The sequence below is a fragment of the Melampsora larici-populina genome (genome assembly GCF_000204055.1).
Source record: "Melampsora larici-populina 98AG31 unplaced genomic scaffold MELLAscaffold_29, whole genome shotgun sequence".
Taxonomy (NCBI): domain Eukaryota; kingdom Fungi; phylum Basidiomycota; class Pucciniomycetes; order Pucciniales; family Melampsoraceae; genus Melampsora; species Melampsora laricis-populina.
This window is the reverse complement of record NW_006768793.1, coordinates 218,080-241,997: the sequence shown is the minus strand read 5'-3', so window position 1 is coordinate 241,997 and position 23,918 is coordinate 218,080. Positions and strand designations below refer to the sequence as shown.

General features: G+C 41.3%; 3 protein-coding genes across 3 annotated transcripts; 1 reads left to right on the top strand and 2 right to left on the bottom strand.

The window, feature by feature from the left end:
• Positions 1-6,720: 6,720 nt before the first annotated feature.
• On the bottom strand, positions 6,721-8,813 carry MELLADRAFT_88747 (uncharacterized protein; the record flags this gene model as incomplete). The annotated part of the gene is made up of 8 exons (XM_007412121.1): positions 6,721-7,053; positions 7,143-7,196; positions 7,275-7,379; positions 7,459-7,617; positions 7,701-8,042; positions 8,103-8,132; positions 8,235-8,455; positions 8,549-8,813. The coding sequence occupies 8 exons, from the start codon at positions 8,811-8,813 to the stop codon at positions 6,721-6,723; spliced, it is 1,509 nt and encodes a 502-aa protein (XP_007412183.1).
• A 1,793-nt stretch (positions 8,814-10,606) lies between these two features.
• Positions 10,607-11,371, bottom strand: MELLADRAFT_123743 (uncharacterized protein; the record flags this gene model as incomplete). Its single annotated transcript, XM_007412120.1, has 5 exons — positions 10,607-10,647; positions 10,724-10,792; positions 10,885-10,998; positions 11,082-11,138; positions 11,227-11,371. The coding sequence occupies 5 exons, from the start codon at positions 11,369-11,371 to the stop codon at positions 10,607-10,609; spliced, it is 426 nt and encodes a 141-aa protein (XP_007412182.1).
• A 1,674-nt stretch (positions 11,372-13,045) lies between these two features.
• Positions 13,046-17,902, top strand: MELLADRAFT_124196 (putative oligopeptide transporter; the record flags this gene model as incomplete). Its single annotated transcript, XM_007412273.1, has 24 exons — positions 13,046-13,311; positions 13,458-13,889; positions 13,969-14,088; positions 14,157-14,216; positions 14,282-14,349; positions 14,426-14,503; positions 14,574-14,680; positions 14,744-14,940; positions 15,023-15,092; positions 15,174-15,498; positions 15,586-15,777; positions 15,855-15,858; positions 15,926-15,972; positions 16,038-16,077; positions 16,148-16,183; positions 16,292-16,323; positions 16,410-16,544; positions 16,636-16,681; positions 16,744-16,882; positions 16,963-17,041; positions 17,130-17,184; positions 17,262-17,326; positions 17,411-17,780; positions 17,887-17,902. 22 exons carry the CDS (start codon positions 13,554-13,556, stop codon positions 17,487-17,489), a joined length of 2,310 nt encoding a protein of 769 aa, XP_007412335.1.
• Between the last annotated feature and the right edge of the window lie 6,016 nt (positions 17,903-23,918).

Sequence of the window (23,918 nt, the reverse complement as noted above, 5' to 3'; positions counted from 1 at the left end):
GACTTGAGCTTAGATTGAGATTTAGTAGAATGTGTGTGGTTGGTTGATAAATGTTGAATTGGATATAGGAAGTATGTAGCTTGCTAATGCTAGTGCTGAGTTGTGAAGTGTGACTGAGAGAAAGAAACAAACCTATTGCCATTGGCTCGATTTGAATGGATTACAAATTAGATTTCTACTCAAACCTTCTCTTGGATTTCTCTCTTTCTCTCTTTCTCTCTTTCTCTGACTCTCATTTTCTCATCTACAAGCTATCATTCATTCATCTTCAATTCAACTCTGCATCTTCTTGCTTTACTCGTGAAGAATTGATTGCACACATCATAGATTCAAATCACATTTAACATTTCAAAGATAATCAAAGTTCTACTTTAGAACTTGATCAAGGAAATGTAAAATTGGGGTTCAAATCTTGATGCAATCCATTCTCCAAGCTCTCAACTCTTTAAAGATTGGCTAGGTTGTCTCCAACTCCCCACGAGACTTTAGTTGATTAAGACTCAGGAGAGAGGGACTTTTGAGCAAGGTTTTTTGGAAGCCACTATCATTGAAGTCAAAGAGAAATATGGTTCTTTCATGCAAGATCATGGATGATGAATACCCAAAGGCTACCATCTAGTTCCAATGAATCTTTATTCATCACCAACAACTGCTATCCATCAAGCCATCACAAAGACTTACTAGCAAGGAAAATGTCAGCACTTACATAACAACATTGACCAATTCAACACGCAAGTAGTGAAGAGAACTAGTGATAAATTACACAGTGGTTCTGCTTCTCCACCAAGTACAGCCATATGCATGCTTGATGGACTTTTTGAAAAAACTTTTCAAAAAATCAAAAATTCCAATCAAATTTGAGAGCTCATGATTCTCTCTTTACCAGTCTTATGAGCGCCTAAATCAATGATTTTCAGCATCACTGTGTAAATATTTTTGTAGCACATTGATGTACACACACAGAGAGTTTTGAACCAAATCTCAAAGTCTTTTGGTCAGATTTAGACTAAGATTGTTCTTGAGCACCTTTTGTGAATAGTAGTTTATTTGTAGGAATTGTGGAACCCTTTGTTGTTAGCAGGGGTCAACTGATGTTCAACCTCCTAAGTGATAAAGGGAAGATGTGCTTGTTTTGGCACCTCTTTGATGGGTCTTTACAGGGTCTATGGAAAGTCTTTTGTGTGTGCACATTGACATGCTACATGGATATTTACATGGTGATATGCATGATTGATGAACTTTTTGAAAAAAAAAATCAAAGAATCAAAAATCCAAATGAGTTTGAGAGCTCATGACTATCTGTTTAACAGTCTTATAAGTGCCCAAATCAACAACTTTCAGCAGCATACTTGTCAATCTGAATCATAAATTCTTATAGACAAGCTGCTCATGGCTTTTGTTCTCCTCAAGTGAAATTGATGTTTGTTCATTGGCTACTTCAAAAGGCAACAGTTCAGGATGTATTGAAGACAGTGTGGAGTTTGAGTGTCACAGCCAACCATCTCCTCCAAGCTGAGCAAGATGATTCACTCAAGTTATCTTGGTCTTCATGGGGATGAATCAATTGATCAGATTGGGTGTTTTTGTCAAAAGTGGTACAGAGGGAATCATGGGCTCTCAAACTCATTTGAAATTTTGGTTCTTTGAAAGGGTTTTCAAAACATCATGCATACAGCTGTAGTAGTACCCAGAAACAGATACCACCCTTGATGAAGGTACATGGACACTGCTCTTGATGTAGGAACCTCATCAGACCTCAGGCCTACTATCCCAAGGCTGAAAAGAGAAGAGTGAATGTGGAAAGAAAGGAGGTACCCAAACTTCTGCAAATAAGACTCATACAGCTGGCTCTGGTTCATCTGATGGTCATGAAAATCATCCAGGATATCAATTGAATCAGGTATGTAGGTATGGACTCAGCTTGTATTACAACATTTGCTAGGATTGTGGTCACAGTTGTCTGAAATTTTCAAATCTCTGGCCCCAGAATGCTGCAGACTGTGCTTTTGTTCACTACACAGAAACCTACCTACCATGTAGCCTTTCACTTGATTGCACCTGTCACTTTGGATTTGTTTACCAATACATTTTTGCCTGGGGAAAAAATGACAATACCAACAGAAAAGCTTTATCCCCCCCAAAAAAAACCATTCAAAGAAATAACCAAAACACTCTCCACCACAATCTATCTATTTTTAAATCCTAACTCATGAAATTGCCTTCTCTCTCACATGTGACTACTTGGTTTATCAATCCAACTTGTCATTCAGATACGGTTTCATCTGAAATTACCATTCCAGGTAGGTGTTGTTGCCACAGTTAAGATTGTGCTGCTATGCTGTATATGGCTGGAGACACTAAAGATATGGAAAAGCTTAATTGGTCTATGAGCTCTATGAAGCACCCAATCCTGAACTTATTAATAAGAAGCCAAGGCTAATTTTAGGATGCCCTCATCAACAGGATCTAAAAAGTAGCTTTCACTGTCAAAATTATACATTATCCCCAAGTGGAACTGGGAAAATGATGAAGTTTCTCATAACAAGATCTATCACTGCACACCTGAGCCATTACACCCACACTACATATGTGCAACAAGCTGAGTAGATTGTTGGCTATCATGTACATACAGGTCTGTTTAGTTCCCTGCTCATCTGAAGAAGTAAATCACATGTGATACATCATGTAACTTTTTCCAGTTTGACCAAATTGTCCTGAAAATTGACTACACATACCTTCATAACTACTCAGGCAATACACTGAAACCCATTCAACAGTAACAGAAGGAGTGTTACATGAAGTTGAGGTAATGGAACTACACCAAAACAATGATGAGTCAGTGTATGTAGTCATTTTTTGGAATGCTTTTGTCAACCAGAAAAAAATTATAAAAGGTATTACATATTATCTACTCATTCAGATGAGCCAATAGCTGAGCAGATCTGTATGTACATGATAGCTCCCAACTTTCCCATCCTGCTGCACATATTTAGTGTTGGTGCTTTGGCTCAGGTGTACTGTAAAATATCTGTTTATGACAAGCTACAAACTTGATCATTTTCCCATTCTCACTTGGGGACAATGTATGATGTTTACAGTGTTTTTGGGGTAATTGAATAACTGTTTTGTTTTCTCTATCTGAATGAAATCAAACTCCACATGTAATTTAGAGCTCTATGGAGAATTGAAGTTCAAAAACAAAAGTGAAGCAAGTCTATTAACTGTAGCCTTGTTGAAAGTTTTGATGTGAAAGCTTGTTTATACTGCAGTATTCACTGTTACTAATCCAACACACTAGTTTTTTTTTTGAAAAATTTCCCTGTGAAGTTTGCCTATCTACACTGCTGTTTTTGTCTACTCTGACATGGTCCAGAAATACCCCTAGCTCCTCTTCACCACACTCAAAAAGTTTCCCAAAGCCTGATCATACTACCAACTCTCAAAGGTTTCAATAGCAAGCCTGTACATACAGGTGGTATTCACTTGGTTTGATTGAAGATGTCTCAAAAGGTCTTCTTGGTACACACAAGGGCACCTGAATGAGTTAGAGCATCCCCAGCGGTCTCCCAATTCTGTGGGCTCTCAACAATGTGGGGGTCAAATTGCAAAAAACTGCTCCAGCGGACCTTGCATTATTGGGGGTGAGACATCAAGAGTCTCCATATTTTGAGAGGGGCCCTCCACATCTGCAAGGTCTAGGCGGGGTCTTGACATCATCTGCAGATTCTTTCGTGTGACAAATACAGAACATGTTTGACTCAAGAATCAAACTGGGTGATTGAGTATAAGCATGCTCATATCACTCAATCATGGGTTGACCCTCAACTAGAGGACCACTGTGCAACGTTCTTTTTTTGACCCCCTACATCTAAAAATCAACATTGGTGGTCTGTTCCAAGACCTCGCAGAATCAGGAGACCACTGGGGATGCTCTTAAACCTTGAAATTCTTCCCAAACTTGCCTTATAACTTTGCCTGATTCTAACAATAACCTTACACACCTCTGTACAGTAGACTTGTTCAAATATAAAAAAGAAATTGGGAGTCCAAAGTTTGGAGCAAAGACTTTGGAACTATGTTATTGTGTACAGCCCGTAGAGACAGGCACCATGTCCGTGTGGTGTTTGCTCGTTGACAAGCGCACACAAGTCGCCTTTGTGCCTCAAAGGCAGTCCGTGTGCGTTTCTTGTTGGGCAACTGTCACAAGGACACAGTGAGGTGTATGAGATGTCAGAAGCAATCCAATTTTTATTCAACTCCAAATTTTTGGGGGGTCTCTCAAAGTTGGCTTTCAAAATTTGGAGTTGAAAGATTTTGAACTCTCTTGATAGTGAAATCACTCATTTCAACCTATCACGCATGAATACAGCCTAATACAGCATGAGGGAAGCACAAGGGAAGTGTTAAATATACTGTGACATTCTTGGATAGGAAAGATGTGGTTTAAAATGGTTCAAAACTTTTTGTCTCCAAGTTTTTGATTCCAACTTTGAGAGACCCCCCAACAAATTGGAGTGGAATATAAATTGGCTTGCTTTGTACATCTTGTACCCTCCATGCGCAGAATGTACACAATAACAAAGTTGTAAATTTTTTGCTCCAAGTCTTTTGCTCCAAATTTTCCTTTCTATATTTGAACACGTCTAGTCCACCTCTAGATTTAATACAGGGACAAGATCTGTTTAGGGTTTTGAATCTGATGATGCCCTGGATTTGGTCACCCACCCATTTCTATGTTAGCTCAGCCAACGGTCAAGGGAGGTTCTCTCTCTCTACTTCCTCATGACAACATCCCTGTGAGCTACTAGCGTCTTTTAGGCTAGTAAGTCACTAAAAGAAAAGTTGGAAATAATAAACTAGGTTTATTATACGCGTGAGAAACCTATTTAAAGTTTTAAATAAGGTTTGTAAAGAAGCAGTGTGATCAAATCAGCAGTGACTTCAGTTAGATGACCTCTCAACAGAGGTTTTTAGGATGCACATCCAGGGATTAAGGCAAGACAAGAGTCTTCTGGCCGGATAACAATAGACAACTGGCACCCAGTGTCGTGCCCAAGATAACTACACTCGACTCTAGAGTTGTTAAACAAGGGAAATATCACCTAGTGATATTTTGAAGTTCTTTAGACTCTGAACACAGAGGGACTTCCGTGAGTTTAAAGTTTCTCAAGTTATTGAATCCCTTTAATAACTTGAGCAATAATTCTAGGATCACCTCCTGACAAAACAGTGAAGTCTTCAAAAGAACTTCTACAAATAACAAAAGCAATGATTCAATTAGAGAAATATACAATGTCTAATGGAAGAGGACAAGGACTCTATTTATCTGATTGATGAGGTATTGATAATTTGCTTAAATGCAATGATGATGATGGATTTTCCTGGCGGGTCAGAGAGCTCTTTATATACTCAAAACCCTGAAAATCCTTTATGTACAACTTGTGGTTTGATTACATACTCATTTGACGTTTGTAATCATGGATTTTTAATTGTTTAATTATTATTTGATTACGCACATGTGTAACTCTTGTGTTACTCATGTGATGCGCACTTGTGAAAGGCATTCTTACATAATGCAACCTTTTGGTTACATTTACATGTATGTACATATGTAATTTCATATGTAACTATATGTAATTACATATGTACTTGGCTCTTGAAACTGAGCCATGAGTTGTAATTATTCTTTTTGTTATTTCATAGTTATTTAGGCAGCCCTTTGGTACTAGTAATAGGGCTTGGGGCTGACAATCCCAAGTATTCTCTTACTTCAAGGTCAGAGAATACCAATGTGGGGTAGTGGCAGAGCCATGCCACGGGGCTCTCTTTTTGGTTCTCTGAAACCAAGAGCTGGCAGTATGAGATACATGCCATTGGGTCTGTGGGCAGGTTCTCAAGTTGTGCTTATCTTTTGTATGTACCTCTTATGTAGGATATGCCTTTCTCATGTAGGGTGGGTGGGTTGGTGCAGGATGTGAGCTAGAAAGAGGTGAGGTCTGTGATGGTCTGTGAGTTGAAGTCTTGGAGACTTATTGTGTGATCTCTTCACAGGATGAGCTCCCTCTTTCTCATCCTTCATACACAACCCAAGCTTTGGACCCACCCCACAGCATCACAGTCTCCCATGTGAACCAGCATGTTGGCTCTAGCAAAAGGGGTCTATGTTGGCAGTTCTACTAGATAGCTCATGCATCTTCAATACACACTTGGCACTGAAGGAAACAGGTGAATTCCTCAAATTCCTTGATCAGTCTGTCTCCAGTAAAACATACTCAAATTTTCAAAGGTGAACAATAGCACATCATTGAATATGAATGAGAGAGATCTTACATGCTCAGGTGAAGCTCAAGTTGGCCAGAGGGTTCTGGGAGTAGTGGAAGCCTTGGATTCTCAGGTCCAAGAATATGAAAAACTGATTTAAAATCATACAACAGTGCTCCATGCGATTAATTATCCCACCGTGTGGTTTCTTGATCTCGTCTATCATCTCTCTATATGAATCCTTCAAGTGCACTCCAAAAGTTGTCAATGATCAATTTTGACTAATTTACACCTTTTTTATATTCCAGTTCTTTGTTACTTTGAAACCATAAATTACTCAGTATCCCCGAAAGATGAAATAAAACAAAAATAAAGGAAAGATAACGCCGTTTGTGAAAGAAAGCTTAATCAAGAAATTTCGGATTTGACTCCTCCAGACTACAAGTATCAGATTAAGAATCATTTGAAATGACGAACACGAAGTCTCTTAGTGGTAGGTACAGTAGGATTTGGGTTTCCATCAGGTGTGCCTTTAGAACAAGCACCACCTAAAACACAAATCTTCTTATGAGCAGTTTCATTTGGATGGGTTAATACACCTGATCTCGAATCAAATAAACAATCTATATATGCTTCATAACACGAGACATATTCAGGACCTGGATCGGATTTTCGAAATTCATCGTGGAGGGCTGCGACTTTCTTTTGGTAATCTGGATCTGATGGGTCTAATTTTGATAAACCTGATTGTTCAATACGGGCTGCTATCTTTGGTGGAAGTACTCCGTAAATCTACATTATGGTAAGACTTGTCAGTATCACGGTTCAAAGTACGTCGATTACGAAGCCTGCAACGTCTTTACTTCAGAGAAAACATTAACCTGTTGAATGTATCCATAGATGATTTGTCGTACTGATGCAGCAGGTCCATCGGGCTATCAGAACAAGTGCGACAATTCATCGAAGATGAGCCTTGGTTGTGTATCATTCTTGACAAAACTATTTAAGCTTACTTTTGACAGACATTGGCTTTCGGTAGCTTTTGCAGCAGCAGATTGAGGATCTGACATTCCAATAATCAAATCCAAACAATCGGCTACCTTTTCAACATATGTTGACTAACACATTAAATTGAAATTCATCTTTGTTAATTCACTTTGAGATATCCACATATATAGACTTTATTTGATCACATACCTCACTACCGGCATTTGATGAGTAGATTGATTGGGCAGTATCGGCTAATGCATTACGAAAGTATTGATCATCTGGATTCTTTGAAAGGTTATCTTTCAGGTAGGCATCTGCAATTTTGTGAATTGAGCTGAGTACATTTGGTTGAAGGTATCCTACAAACTGAAGTCGAGTAATCGAGGTCAGATTGTAGAATCAATTCAGGAAAGTTGAGGGATGAAGATTCAAGTAAATGGAGGACTAACCTGGTTGACAATCGTGATATACAAAGATCTGAGGTCTTCATACACACTAGATTCACTTGTTTCTCTATTACAACTTTCGGTAGCCTTCAATCGATCGGGATAACTTTGACCAGGCTTAGTAGCCACCTTTCTAAAACATTTTTCCGCATCTTCGAGTGCTGCAATCAGTTCACTACTAACTGCTAATTCTACACTTTGAATGGCTGATTTCACTGAATCGTAAAAGTTTTGTTCACCGGGAAATAACGGATTGAAGGCTGAGCTTAAGGCTTTCACGGCGTGTTCTACGATACTTTGGGGAATTACGTCGTCACCAAAAGTTTTAAGGACACTACGCATAATCTGAACCGTAGGTTTAGTAAACCTCATTCATGCTGATAGGATGTGTCACAGTAAACTCACATCTGCAACTCCGGTAATTGACATGCCATTCTGTGGTTTGTTCAACGCGTCAATTTAAGTGAGTGATAAGATGGATTTAATCAATTTATCAGCGAACAGTCTGATATCAAAACATCAATTAATGGGACGAACCAAGACACAAGACTGCGAGTCGGTCAATCCTCCTTGTTTAGTCAATTTAGAAAGACAAGCCTTAAGATCCTTGAAGTGGAGAGCTCCATCAGTGGTAGATAACATCTTATCAGCCACCTCATTAACACTCTCGAGAGTTTTATTGATAGAAGTAGCCATAGCGTCCAATCTATCTTGTGATGGATGATCTCCTAAGTTTCCATCAAGATGATAATTCAAAGCTATGGTTCGTGAGAGATAGAATTAGCATCAATTTCAAAATCAAGTAAATAAAATTCTTCGAAACTGTGGGTAACAACAAATTCTTGACTAACTGTTTTTAACTATATCTTCAAACATTTGGGCAGTTTCTTGAGCTGATTGTGTATTTGAATCACCACTTGTTCCGCCTAATTTAATACTTTGTGCAAAAGCTTCGATTGCTGCATAAACATCATATTTCATTTGATACACTACTCCTTTATGAGATGATGAAATAACAGCTGCACCCCTTTGGACTTGAGGAGCTTGATTATCATCTGCAAGGGCTAAAGGGTTAAGAAAAGATAAAAGGATCGCTATTCCAGAAAGCTTCCACATCGTGTAAAATAGTGAGTGTTCTTGTTTTCAAATGAATGTTGGTGTGAGTTGTGCTTGATGAAAGGTTTTTTTAGGATTTGACTGTTCGACAATCGAAAAAGATCGAAAGGTCTTAAGTTGACTTTTTACCAAGAGTTAAAGAAATCAAAACGAATGTAAGCTAAAGATTGAAGTGGCAAGTAAGGAGAAAGGACAGGAAAGGACCACAAGACAGGTGTTCGAAAAACCACAAATACTTTATGTCGTATTGGATTTGAAATCTCTTCAGCCAACGCCGAGTTTTTGGCGGGTACGTGAATATGTTAAGGTGCACAGATCGAGCTTGAATGGCCGAAATTAACATCACGATGTGTACTAGGAAGTTATGTATTTCAATTGCATATTCTGTACACCCCAACATGAACGCTTGGAGCCTCCAGCCTTTGGCTTCTTGACAGCGTCGGCTTGCTGCTGATAAACAGTCCTGAATTTCAAATACGGGCAGATCAACATTGGTTATTTTGTGAAACTTCTTGAGGCAGCACGAGACGGTTTGCTGAGCTGTTGAGATGTTCAGCCTCAGGTTGATTGAATCATTTTGTTGAAAGATTTTTTTTCTCATAAATGCATCCACAAATGCATCTTGCGGTGTCGGGAAGGAGAGGGGCGCAGACTGAATGAACTTTCCCAGACTTTCCCCCAAGGGTCCTCATGTATCAGCCACCTAGAAAGAAGACAGAGGAAGAGTGGAGGTAAAAGATGTCCGCACAAGATGGCGACGTGACGTAAAAGTTGATGCCAGGCTTGCGTTTTTCAACACCTCCATGCTTGATATCACAGCATGGGAACCTTTCATATGACTTCAAAGTAAGTTGATCGACCAGTGCGAACGATATTGAACGGAGAGCAACCGAGTCAAGAGGAGGCAAACAAGAATGTCATAATTTCTGAAACACAGCTGACAAAACTGCATGCTCTTGCGGCTGTCTCGTGCGTGCTAGTAAAGCGATGACCTGAACTTCAAGATCACAACTTTGATACTCACCAATAGCTATAAAGGATGCATTTTATTCATCCAGATTGTCCAACCTGCATCTGATCCGTCGCACGCAATTTTCACTTACCATCCAAATATAATCGCAATGGCTTGTCTTTGTAAAGCCTCATTTCTCAATCTCGATCACCATTGTTGGTCTCTCAGTCTACATGAAAGACCTTGATTAGATTCTTTCAAGACAGGAGTATCTCCTGCTGAACACATTTGATGTCTGTTTAAGAATTTTCTTAGATATCTGTCAATCTATCCTAGACCTGAAACAGATTCCAGTATTTGCACCATCTCTTGAATCGAATCCGTCGCCATTTCCTTTTGAAGTGAAACCGAAAAGAGTACCTAATTCCAATTCATCAGCTATCGGACCATCTCCAAGTGAAGTGCTGATCAACTTCCCTATATTAATGATAATGACGTCGAATATCTCTCTTTGTCAATGGGTTTTCATTGTAACTTCATTTCATTTTCACTTTTTACAATTGACAAAGCTGAAAGGGTAGAGAGACACAGGAATACAACACAAGCTAGTCTTGTAGCATTGGGTACTGAGTTTATGTAGTAATTCTGGGCTGATAGAACTCAATGACGAAGCAAGTGAATAAAGAGAAAAGATAATGTAGCGCAACTATGAGGAAGTTGACTCTTGGAATACTTGATGAGTCTCGTAATTGTAGATGATAATCATCTTTACTTCGTTATCTCAGATATGATCTATTGTCTGTACAGTGTTCGAGGTTATTAAAATTCAGGGCCATTTTGTTTATGAAGATTTATGCTTCGCGGTTGGGGCTCCTGCACAACCTAAGAAGTTAAAAGTTGGATGATGACGCGTAAGCACATCATAAAATTGGGTGAGAGACATTTGGGGCCGACTTACGTGGAATGTTATTCAAACCTCCGCATTGGAAATGTCGTAACATGAGGGTGGCGTCCATCAATCCACAATCTTGACCGTACAAAGTCATAGGCATGCAAAATTTTGGAAGCTCAGCATCGGTAAATCCACAGTCTGAGATCTGGAAAAATTTGTCTACTCACCGTAGTGACCAGATAAGGGGGTATCCTTTACAAATCCATACGTGGTGCAGGTGATGCCGTAAGCGGGTATGTTGCCATCTTTACAGTCAACGCCCGCAATGGGTTGACCTGGATCTAGTGTAGCTCACCTAACGTCAGTAGGGCTCATTGCTAATCAGAGATGGAGAGAACTATATGCATAGCGAAGGATGGCTTACTTTTGTTATGGCATAGTTCAGTTGGGAAACCGTAGCTATAATTACCGTCATCGCAAGCTAGACATTACGGTTCAAGACATGCATGTCAGCATCATTATCAAGATCAGAGTATTCACTGGGTTCATGATCGCTACGCGGGACTTACTGGTTGTCTTGGTGGCTTCGTTGTTGGAATAGCCCCACTGGCACCACACATCCTCGATCTTTGCACCTTGTACTTGTTTGCTGTGAGTTACCAGGCTCAAAACGATAAAGATGAGCATAACGTAGTGGCGAGTAAAGAGATTCATGTTGGCGATGTGGATGAGCTTTAGAGATGGTATTTTGCGAATGAAGGTGAATTGAGAAACTTGGTCGGGAAGGGATCTTGAGGGCTTTTGAAGGCTGAATCAAATATAAAGTAAGTGTCAACGTTGTCGTTCACGAAAAAAAGGTGCCTACGGGGGGGTCTGAAAACGGGATTCTTTGACTAAGACAATCCACACTGAAAGTCACCCTGTGCGAGCATTGCGTTACCGTTCCAAACCGTTTCCTATTCAATCGTAATACAAAACCTTTGAACCCTGGTGAATTGATATTAAATTTTATCAAGGCCATTCACTTTTGTGCAAAATCTATTTTCCAGAAGAAGAAAAATCGTGTGGCGCTGAGCGTTTGCGTCGGCCATCTGATGTGATTGCGGTTAAGATTTTTTGTAGGTCCAAGCAAAAGACAGAAAAATCGGGCAAACTTGCAACCTCGGATCAAACTTGTCGAAGTCATCTTGGTGGCCGTGCCAGACGCTCGTTAAAAGTGCACCTGTAGTTGGCAATGTTGTTTGGATGAATCAGGTATCGTTATTGAGGGGCAAAAGCGTCAGGACCCTGGAAATTGGATGTCCCTCCTCTTCTAGAGCGCGGCGAACGCTCCGGTAAGGGGCTCAGTTAAGCTAGCAATGGACTAATAGGCTTCAGACAAGCAAGGATGAAAACTCAATAGCGTACGATTCAAGATGGAGACTGTCAAATTGATGATCAGAAGGAGCTCAAATTCAATGCCACGCACAACAGGACACGCGAGGATTCAATTTCCAGGCTTTCAAGAATCAGGCTGAGCAGATGTATGCGCTACAAGGCCAGTGGTACAAACAGAGTAAAAACCTCAATGTACTTACCTGAGTGCAAGAAGACATAGGTTTTCGACACCTCATAGATCAGCCTTGTTGTGCGATCTCGTAAGACAGTCCGGGAAGGCAACGAGGTTGACCCGAGCTGGACATGTCTGTCCAGCTTTCCTCTGTGGTCCGAGCCGCTGATCATAGCATCTCAATTTTGTAACGCTTGTTTTTTCTTGTGTCTTGCTGCTATCCCTTGTGGAGTTCTCGTCAAATGTTTAGGTGGACTCAAGTGAACAAAATTTCCCTCTGCTTCCCTTCAAACGTCGTGATTCAAAAGTGTTGCTGCTTAAAAAGTTGATCCATGGTAGGAATTCGGTAGCCTTGGCCCTTGGGCCACCTGGGAGCATAGTTCGAATTCACGACTCAAATAAAACATTTTTCAATTCGTTGAGTCATGAATTGGTTCATCTGGCATGCGAGTTTCCGGATGCGAGGCACGTATTGACTTGCACTGGGTAGAAACCACAGGGAAGGGACAATTACAATCGAGGGATGGCTCAACGGTCACTCCTAAATGAAATGGAACGCAGACTCCTTTTCAGGCGATATGAAATCCTCGTTATTAACTTGAAAGAAGCTTCGATTTCTCACCTGCACTGAAGCTGATGGAAGTTTCTTCACTTTTTGGACGATGACATCACACCGAGTCGGCCTTTGGGTGCTTGCCCTTATTTGCTTCGAAGACAATCTAACACAAGTCTCTCGCTGAGACCTCTAGCGTGAATAAGTTTAGTCATTCGATTTTCTAGCTCAACATTTCTTTGCCTGCGTCCGAGACGTTATAGATTCGGCCCGTGTTTGAGGGACAGCGCGATTGACCACTAGTGCCATCCAGCTCAGCCCTCAAGCAACTTTGTTTCGCCGTGACCGCCTAACCCTTGAGCCTTGTAACTCGCAAGTTTTCACAACACCGATGATCAGCTCTTTCTATCAATTATTCGTCATTTGAAACAATCTTGCAGAATCGCTCTTGCATTTTATACCTTTCAGTTCCTCGGTCAATCTGTGTTTGCAGTCAATCAACTCGGTTCCTCGTGGTTCACCTCTGTAAAACATTGCACCTCAACCATCAAGGTAAGAAATATCAGGCCCATCCAATTGAACCTACCAAATCCTTCATATACACAAAACTGTAGCATCTATGTCGAGAGCCTTTCTGTTTGTTTACTAAGCGACATCATCACATTCTTTCCGATTGACCATTGGGTGCATACCAATAGTCTTCCTTGCATTCAACCGTTGCTACCACGTTCTTTCAGCTCATTCATTTCACTCCTACGTACAATTAGAAGTCTTTCATATCCCTTTTTGCATCCATGGCGCCAAAAGCATCAATATCGAAGCAATCACTCATTTCTTCCAGGACTGGTGCAAGTGAGGTCAATGACGATTCTTCGGCTGCATACACATCCAACTCTGAAAAATCAGCTACTTCAACTTCATCTCGGAAGCCTAAAATAAAATCTCACCTTTGGGCACATGAAAAAGCTACCGAACCTCACTCTGAATTTTCCAGTAGTCATGGGGTTGGACATGGAGCAAGTCAAATCCCACTTGAGGATGATTCTCACATGCCTTGCATGACATTTAGGGCTGTTCTCGTCGGTTTATTTGTTAGCTCAAGCGCTGCTGTCATCCAACAATTTTTTCTGGTGAGTCCAGATAATATCACAAAGTTTCAATAGCCATCTTGAAGACTTGAATAAGACTGATCTTGTTATGACTCATAAGTTCAAACCATCTCAATCGCAAGTACAACCTCTTTTTCTACAATTGACATGTCTCTTCATCGGGCGTGGTCTGGAAAATATTTCGGGGCCTACATGGTGGAACCCGGGACCTTATTCTCTGGTGGGTCTGTGAACCATCTGGGGATCAATAACATAATATTTAATCCATCGGTTTTGCAAATGTAGAAGGAGAATGCTCTGAGTTCAATAATGGCCACAGCCGCTGCTGCCGGAACGCTTGCAGTTGAAGTGAGTGGAATTTCAGCTAGATTCAAGATTTCCGATCAAACATTGACTTGGTATACTTTGGACAGATGATTGCCACCGAAGAACTCTTCGAAGATCGGCCTTTCCATTATGGAACAGCTATGGCCATCATGCTGTAAGTCATACCCCCTCTGGTGCCTTCATTCATGTAAAAAGACAAGACGAGTCTGACAATGGGGCCCATAATCCAGGAGCTCGCAGTTGATAGGTTACGGATTTGCTGGAATCTTGAGGCGTCCCTTGGTTTACCATAAACATGCCGTCTTCCCGTACGTGCCTTCGTACGGAAGAAATGTATAGATATAGATTTCATCAACTTACTGTTTTTTTGACCGCTAGTGCTGTGCTACCATCGGTCGCGCTGTTTCATTCCTTTCACGACCGAAGTGATCTGGTTGAGAGACAGCTTAAATTATTTAAGCGTACTTTTTTTGGGATGGCTATCTGTAAGCTTGTTATGACGAAGGATTGTATTCTCAGCTTCACGAATCTGATCTGTGCGGTCTTAGTCGAATTATTCCCTCAGTACATCGCACCCACTCTTCAAGGAATCAGTCCATTCTGCATGCGTTGGCAGCGTAGCGAAACGATTACGCGTTATTTTGGGGGCGTGCTTTCTCAAGAAGGGCTAGGATTGGGCAGTATCTCGCTCGATTGGAACGCTGTTGGAGCGCTGGGACCGCTCTATACACCCTTCGCAGCGCAAGTAAGCAGTGATTTCTGCTTCTAGACTTCTCTGCGTCTGTGGATGCATCGGAGGATATGCCTGACTGCTCTTCATTACTCAGGTCAACGAATGGGGTGGTATTCTTCTGTCTTTCCTATTCTTGATCATTGGCTACGAAAAATCTTGGTTCTGTGAGTAGAAGTGATCGAGATGATCTTCATACCGGTAAAGTCTGACGATCCATCCAATGTTTTATGTTATCGCGGTTTCAGCCGGGGGAAAGAAAGATGGGTTCCCTTTCCTGAATTCACAGCTCCTCACTTCCGACGGTCAACGCTACAACCAGACCGCAATCATCAATGAAGATGGTACCGGTAACTGGGAAAAGATCGAAGAGCTCGGGGCCCCGTACTTCGCCACGTCCTACGTCCTCACCAACATAGCCACCAATTTGGCCGTGGGAGGTGCAATTACTCATTGTTTATTGTGGGGGTGGAGCTCGATCTCTAGTGCTTTCATGTTCAGAAGAGAAATGCGATCTGAAGATGTGGACCCTCATTGGACTGTCTGTAAAAAATATAACGAGGTTCCCATTTGGTAATGCATCTCGTCACAACAAATTTTTAGACTTATGTGTCCCCAGAACTCAATCTGACTAAAACACTGAAATGACCATGATCATAGGTCATATTTGGCGATCTTATGCTTCTCAATCTCAGTTGCGTTTTTGGCGGCTTCACTAACAACATCAGGACTGAGCGCAGGTGCGTTAAGTATGGCATTGGTACTTGCTGCCGTCTTAGTCATTGCGGCGGCGTTTCTACGAGCCACGACGGGAGCTATGTTAGAAGTCGAGCCAGTAATCCAGATGATAGGGTAATTTTTCCCTTTACTCTCGTCAAGTTATATTAAACTGATCAAACATTTTATTACTCTCTGTTACTGAATTACAGTGGTGTAAGGCTGTTTCTCTAATTGATTTTTGACCCATAGATACTGATACAATCTTTTATGTTTGAAATAGCTTGTGTACCCATCAGACGCTTTCGGAAACATGTGGTTCTGTACCTAGTTGGTCACCTTCATTTGATCCCTACCTTTCCAAGCTAGTACTTATTCATGATACTTCACCTCAGTGGATCCGCAACTGTTTCCCAATCAATCAGTATGCTACAGGTACGATCCGCAAAAATCAGTCCGATGATGAATATCTCATTGACGTGCTCAATTCGGAACCTCATTCCAGGATTTGAAATTGGGAATTTACCTTCACTTACCACCGGTTTGTCATATACCTTTCCTGATGATAATGCATCACCTTGAGAAATCATCTAATCCCCACTGATATATATATATCTTCCTGGTGGGCTTGTTTTGAAAATACAAACAGATCAATGTATTCACGGCGCAAATTGTTGGAACGTAAGCACCTCATCGATACATCGTCTTGAATTTGATATCAATTTTAACGCTGTTTTTCTCATTGGACCAATCTTCTGCGATTGCAGGCTCGCTGGGGTAGTGTTCAATTATTTGATCATGAGCTTGGTCGTCAACACCAATCGAGAAGTCTTACTCTCTCAGTACGGAAGTCACGTCTTTACTGGTGTGGCTTTGGAAGACTTTCAAACCCAAGCTGTTAGGTAAGTACGGTGAATACATTTTGATTCATTTGTTATATGAAACCTATTCAAACCGAGAATGGGAGATCTGATTCTGGGGTTTCTTGTTCAGTTGGGGTATATTTTCTCGAAAGCTATTCACGATTGGAGAGAGATATGTAATGATAATCCGCTTTCTGTTTCATTTATCCCTCGCGCTGACCTCTTCATTTGAGATTAGGTGGCTGTGCCCGCTTCTCTAGGTATCGGACTTTTATTACCCATCCCACCTTACATCATACAGAGGATATGGCCCAAACTAGGCTTTCGCTTGATCAATGTACCATTGATCTGCGGATCTTTTGCTTATACACTCAATCGTATGTCTCAATACTAACTCTAACACTGATAACATGGTCAAAGATATCTGAATACGTCACTGAATCCGATCCACTTTTAGGTGCAAATGCGGCATTTACCATGGCAGTTGTTGCAGGATTTTTGTCACAATTCTATGCACGAAGATATCGACCAAAATGGTAAATGTTAAAATCTTGATACTCTTTATCTCCCGAGTGATGAGATATTGCTCTTTTTCAAGAAAACTGATCTTCTTTGCTTTCATAGGTTTTACAGGTATAACTATATCCTCAGTGCAGCACTTGACGGTGGAGCACAAGTGGTAAGTAAAATATCTAATTGTAAATCCACCAAGAGATAACACTGAAGCCCATCTTCTTTTCCTTTTATCTTCCAAAGACTGCCGTAATTCTTGGATTTGTCGTTGAAGGTGGCGCTGGTTGGAAACAACTAGCATTTCCTTAGTTGAGTATCCAAGAGCTCATTACATCTCCATTTGATTCTTCTGTTGATATATTTTGCTAATCGATTTGTCTTCATCCAAATAGTTATTTCTTGAACCCTAGGGGTAATCCTTTCGAACATCGCGCACCTGATTATTGCTACCTCAGTGTTTTACCTGAATGAATAAAACTGAGTTGCTCTATTTTTCTATGTATATGAATCTACACCAAATTACCACTTCAAGTTCAACAATATAGAATAGGCAGTATTTTTCATTCTTTCTCTTCTTACTGTACTCCTGTATCTCAATTCTCATGAAGTTTACAATCTCAACATAGTGAATAGATAGTATTTTTCATCCTTTCTCTTTTTGACTGTACTGATATGTCTCAATTCTCATGAAGTTTCAATCTCAATTGTAATCTGAAGATGGACTCAGTCTCCCATTGAAGTAATCCAGAGCATTTTTGGACTCTTGTTGGCTCCTTCCTTGAGCGCTTCTGCTGTTATTAGTTCTTGACATGGTTATCCCCCTGAGAATCAGATGCACCTGAACTAGAAATTTATTCCCTCCACAAAGAAAAACAAAATCCCAGGTGGCTTAGATTTTGAATCAAGTTTACAGACAAAAATTCAAAAGATCACTCATTGTAATACATCTTGATATTTGTCAACAGACATCATCATTCTTCTTCATTTTCTTCAATTTGGCATCAGCTTTACTCATCTGCAATAGGAAGGAGAAAACTTTGCACCACATGCCAAGTCTCTCATTGCCTTATCTGTTTGGGCTTCAGCACTGCCGCAGCTCAGGTCAGTGCTTTCTTCCTCAACTTAGCCCAATACAGCCACCAATACGTCCTGGAAGGTATCTTATCATCATTTCGTTTGAACCTCAAGCAAATGCAAATGTATTTACTGTTGGATTTCTCTTGGTCAAGCACCTCTTGTGCACCTGAAACTCGGACCCGACCCGAGGATACCTTTACATGTATCCTCGCAGCGGATCCGAAGGAAAGCGGGCAGATGCATCCTAAGATGCTAGGATGCATCTTTTGTGACCTCGCGAGGCTCTAAGTCCCACACCTTCTCTAAATGTACCAAACACCTCTCACACCCCTTCACACTCCACTTGGCCATCATTCCCACACTTTCACACATTTCACTCACCTACCACTGTAACATTGCCTCTCCACGTGTAATACTCTCATGCATCACATGTAATCCTAGTCGCTACATACAATATAACATCACACCACTTGAGCAAACATCTATCTATCAAAGATCTATCATCTCGTCGACGCACCACATTCCACTTGAAAGTATCATCACTTCATTCATTATACCATGGCACGACCCCCAACCCGAAAGCGGCAAATGCCCTCACGAGTCACTCGCCACACCAAGACACCTGGACCTGCTACATCTTCACGTGCTAATCGATCCGCTAATCAAAACACCAAAAATCAAAACACCAAAAGATCAACTAATCGCAACCCAAAGCCAGCTGATAGGGCTCACCCCAATTCCACCTCGTCAGCCTTGTCAGACGATTCTGAAGATTCATCAGAGGAGGAAAGTCCATGGGAGGATCAAGATGAAGACGATCAGGAAGAACCCGCTGAAGATCAACGTGCCAAAAGGCCACAAACACAGACTCAGACTAGTCTCCCCTTACCAAATCCGCCAATTGATCACAAAATCACACTCGAAAACTACAACAAACTCGACTTGGACATTTTCACAATCAATGAACTCCTTTCAGCCTCAGGACGCAAAACTCGTAATCGCATCCCTTCTGATATTCAGAAAGAATTGAAAAATCTTCAATTCATGTACCGGCGTGCCAAGAAATTGCTTGCATTAGCAGCTAAATGCAGTGAAAAGACAATAAATGAATTTCTGTAAGTCAGAAATTCTGTACCAACTCTTTGCTTTTCCTGGCTCCTCACATATGCTTATGCTTACCTTACTTAATTATTACTAATGGCAGGCATGAAGTCAGTATAAGAACAAAACGAAACTTCTATCAAAACTTTTTGAAGTATAGCATTGAAAGTTCTAACACCAACAGTAAGGGCGCGTTCACTTAAGCAATTTCTGGGGAGAAATCACATTTTGCAAAATTTAAAGTGTCTATTTGGTGGTGTATGTTTCATTTTTGCATTAAAAAATTTATAGAATGTGATTTCTGGTCAGAATTTCCTTAAGTGAACGCGCCCTAAGTCGAGTCTCATCGGGTCCTCAATTTGAACCTTTCTCATTAATACCTTGTACGAAAGTGCCACCAAGGAATACCCAAGAAGGTTTCAAAGAGCGCAACCAATACCTAGGGACAACTTGGACCAACTTAGAACCAGAAGAGAAGGATATATTCAATGGCCGTATTTTTTTCTTCCTTGGATACCTAGCCTCTGGATGGGATCAGCCACCTGTCAAGCCTGGGACAGTACCTCTCGACGCCGAAGAAAAGGATACATATCTACCAATTTTCAAACGCCTGGTTGACCTGGATAAAGTTGCACGTGATCTAGGGCAAGCAAAATTTGGTCCGCATCTCCCAACTGCTAGACAGAACAAGGGTATTGAAGAGGTGGAACGAATTGAACACGAGGTAAACTTTCTTACACCCCTCACTCATTTGTTAGGTATTGCTCGACTAAAAAGGGTGTATTCAAACAATTTCAAATGAAACTAGCTTCAAACAATTCATATCCGTTATGGTGTACACTACACCCTCATGGCAACCTCGTGGAACCCCGACACACGCAACGAGAAAGGTCAATGGGAAATGTAGTCATCATCCTCGGACGACTGGACCAGCTTGACCAATACTGAATGGAAGCTTCTTGAGCATTTTGTCCGGCATATCACACAATCTGATCTCAAAACAAAACCCACCCGAACTAAGAAACCTCAGGCTAGTGATTTGCTTAAATCACAACTCACAGCCAAGTTGAATGATCTTGTCCGTAAGTTGTTCCTTTCATTTATTGACCAAGTGCTGCATTTCACTCACAGTCTCACTTTCTAGGACAATATCTCAAGCCTCCCTTCAACCACTTAGACTGCCACCCAAAGACGGCGTCCTCCCACCTAACATTAAAAGGTCGAACCTTCAAGGGCAATACATGTATGGAGGTCATACAACATGCCAACTCTCGTATGACAGAGGCACTCCTTGCAACTGCTTTTGAAAAGATGGCTGCCAGGACACATCAGATGTGGGTAGATGACATAAAAGATGGCTATTATGTAGTTGTTAAACAACCAGATGCCGAGGACATCAACAAGGACCCCATTCCAGATGAGGATGACAACAACATAGTTGAGCAGGAGGCAGAGATGGAACACTGAATGTTGTATTAATTTTATCTTTGTCATGTAAGGATGCAAAAATGTAATTCCCCCCTATTCACACTTGTGAAGAGGTGTGAAAATGTTCGAAATCTTGGGCACACCTTCATGGGCGTGATGAAATTGTGAAAGACTTGATTCACAATCCATTAACGCTTGTGAAGCAGTGTGAATATTTCACACTGCAATATTCAGTATATTCCGGAAACTTTCACACATGTGATGACAGTGTGAAAGATGTTTCACACTTGTGAAGAGGTGTGAATATGTTATTCACACCTCTTAACCTTGGTCACTCCTTCATAGGTGTGGTGGGATTGTGAAAGATGTGAATCACACCCTATTCACACTTGTGAAGAAGTGTGAAAATTCTATTCACACCTCTTAACCTTGGTCACTCCTTCATAGGTGTGGTGAGATTGTGAAAGTTGTGATTCACACCCCACTCACACTTGTGAAGAAGTGTGAAAATTCTATTCACACCTCTTAACCTTGGTCACTCCCTCATAGGCGTGGTGACATTGTGAAAGTTGTGATTCACACCCTACTCACACTTGTGAAGAGGTGTGAAAATTCTACTCACACCTCTTAACCTTGGTCACTCCTTCATAGGTGTGGTGAGATTGTGAAAGATGTGAATCACACCCTGCTCACACTTGTGAAGAAGTGTGAAAATTCTATTCACACCTCTTAACCTTGGTCACTCCCTCATAGGCGTGGTGACATTGTGAAAGTTGTGATTCACACCCCACTCACACTTGTGAAGAAGTGTGAAAATGTTATTCACACCTCTTAACCTTGGTCACTCCCTCATAGGCGTGGTGACATTGTGAAAGTTGTGATTCACACCCTACTCACACCTGTGAAGAGGTGTGAAAATTCTATTCACACCTCTTAACCTTGGTCACTCCCTCATAGGGGTGGTGAAATTGTGAAAGTTGTGATTCACACCCTACTCACACTGTGAAGAGGTGTGAAAATTCTATTCACACCTCTTAACCTTGGTCACTCCTTCATGGGTGTGTGAAATTGTGAAAGTTGTGATTCATCTATTCACACCTCTTAACCTTGGTCACTCCTTCATGGGTGTGTGAAATTGTGAAAGATGGGAGTCACACCCCACTCAAACTCGTGAGTATGAAAAGGGTGAATTTCACACTTCTTCACCAGTGTGAAAAGTGTGTATCATACTTTGAATGCTTCATGGGTGCAATAACAGTGTGAAACTTTGTAATCACACTCCATCCACTTTGGTGAAGCGGTGTGTCAGGTGTGAATTCCATTTTCAAATCCTTAAATGAGACTTTCACAGGTGTAACGTCAGTGTGAAAAGTGGGAAATATTTTATTTCGAATCAGAACACATCCACCACCAAAGTGGATTGAAAAAGGAATGTGGAAGTTTTCTAAATATCTGTGACTTCTAGACTAATCAAACTCATCGTCATCATGCTCAAGTATTTCATGATAAACATCATCTTCCCCATTTTCTTCCTCTTCACCCACAATTGTTGGGACATGTACCATTGTTTCCCACTCCGCAAGACACTTTTTTACCATTGATCTCCACTTTTCTTGTAATTCATCATCACTGCCTGTTTCACACACATTGTAAGGTTGCGATTGGTGCAGCAAGCTGATGATTGCGCCATTCCAGCTTAACCATATCCGCCAAGCTTCCCGCGATAAAGTACAAGCGATTGCCAGCATCATATCTTTACTTGCCCATGTTGAGATGATGTCTACAATGAACACAAATTGAGGTATGTTACCAAACACAAACAATCTTTGACAAAACATATCAACTCACCATCGGTGTTATTCTGATGTAGGTTGTCAATCTTGCCTTGATACTGAACAGCCCAGTTCAGCATTTGTCTGGCCTCTTTTGCAATACGGCGAAGCTCCTCTGTACACCGACATACTGTGATGTAAGCTTCCATCCCTTCCTGGGTTGCTTCGTCAACGGCCCAAGGTTCAGTCAAGTGAATGATGCTACCAAAGTTGAGAAACGGGTGGCGTAAATCCATTGCCTCAACCTCTTGAAGAGTAGGGGTGGCCAGTAATGGGTCAGGTGCGAACTGCTCATTGTATTGCTTGGCAAGTCTGATATATGTAGCATGCTTTTGTCGTAGCTTAGTATTCTTCAGTAGTCGCAAAGTATTCATCTTTTTTTGAACATTAGTACCTATCACCAGTGAACATGTCAATGCAAGAATATGTTGAGACAAGTGAAAGCCTGACCAGATTTACCTCGAGCGTGACTGGCTCTCCTTCTATGCTCAATAACTCCCACCTTTGCACCAAGTAGCTTTCCTTTTGCAACACGGATTTTAACTAGAGGTTTTGCTCGAGCATCTGAGGATAGAATATTTTAGTCAGTACTGCGGTGTTAGTCATGGGTACCTTACAGCGCTTAACATTGGAAGCACCTGATGTACCGGTGAGTTCACATAACTCTGCATCTCCAAGCTTCTCAGTAACACGCTCAATGGCTTTTTCAAGCAACACCAAGGTATTAGGGACACCACTAGCATGTCTATGCTTTCAACGGCGTCGCCTAGACCGTTTATTCTTGTCCATGGTTTCCAGCTTGTCCCCGATTGGAAAATTTCAATCTTAATCAGTATCTCTGCCCTCCCTGCCGTTCAGTGCAGATGGGAACTTACTGAGCAGCCACTAGCTGCTCCTCCAAATCAACGAGTTCAGCCACATGTTCCAAGTAATCGGCGCTGCTTTGGCTGATGGTTTGGCTTTGGATTGCCTTCTTACGCTCGCATTGATTCTTGAAGTACTCTTCAGTATGACCATGCTGGCGGTCAAGCTGCCTCAATATACATCTCGCTGCCGAAAGTTTTTTCTGTGTCTGGTGCAGATGTTTCAGGCTGCGCGCAGCTATTGTTTCAAAGGAAGTTTTATATTATCAGGATATGTCTGGATAGAGAGGTTGGACTTCTTACCAGAGTTATGTCTTCCTCGTTCATTCCGGTGCATAGCTCGGAATTTCAAAGCGGTCAGGCGATGCTGTTTTGTTGAGTAACGCAGGGGCCTAACCAAAGGTTCAAAATCTGACCAAATTCGTTCCATTCCCTCGCCATCAGAGAGACCCCAGCCGTCGTTGAGCCGTGGATTATAATCAAGTTGACATGCCCACTCGTGCACGAATGAGTGGAACAAACTGGTTCCAAACTTGAGCCGGTCTTTTTCCCGTTCTTGTGGAAAGTAATTATGCTGGTGCAAAGGATTACAAATAAAC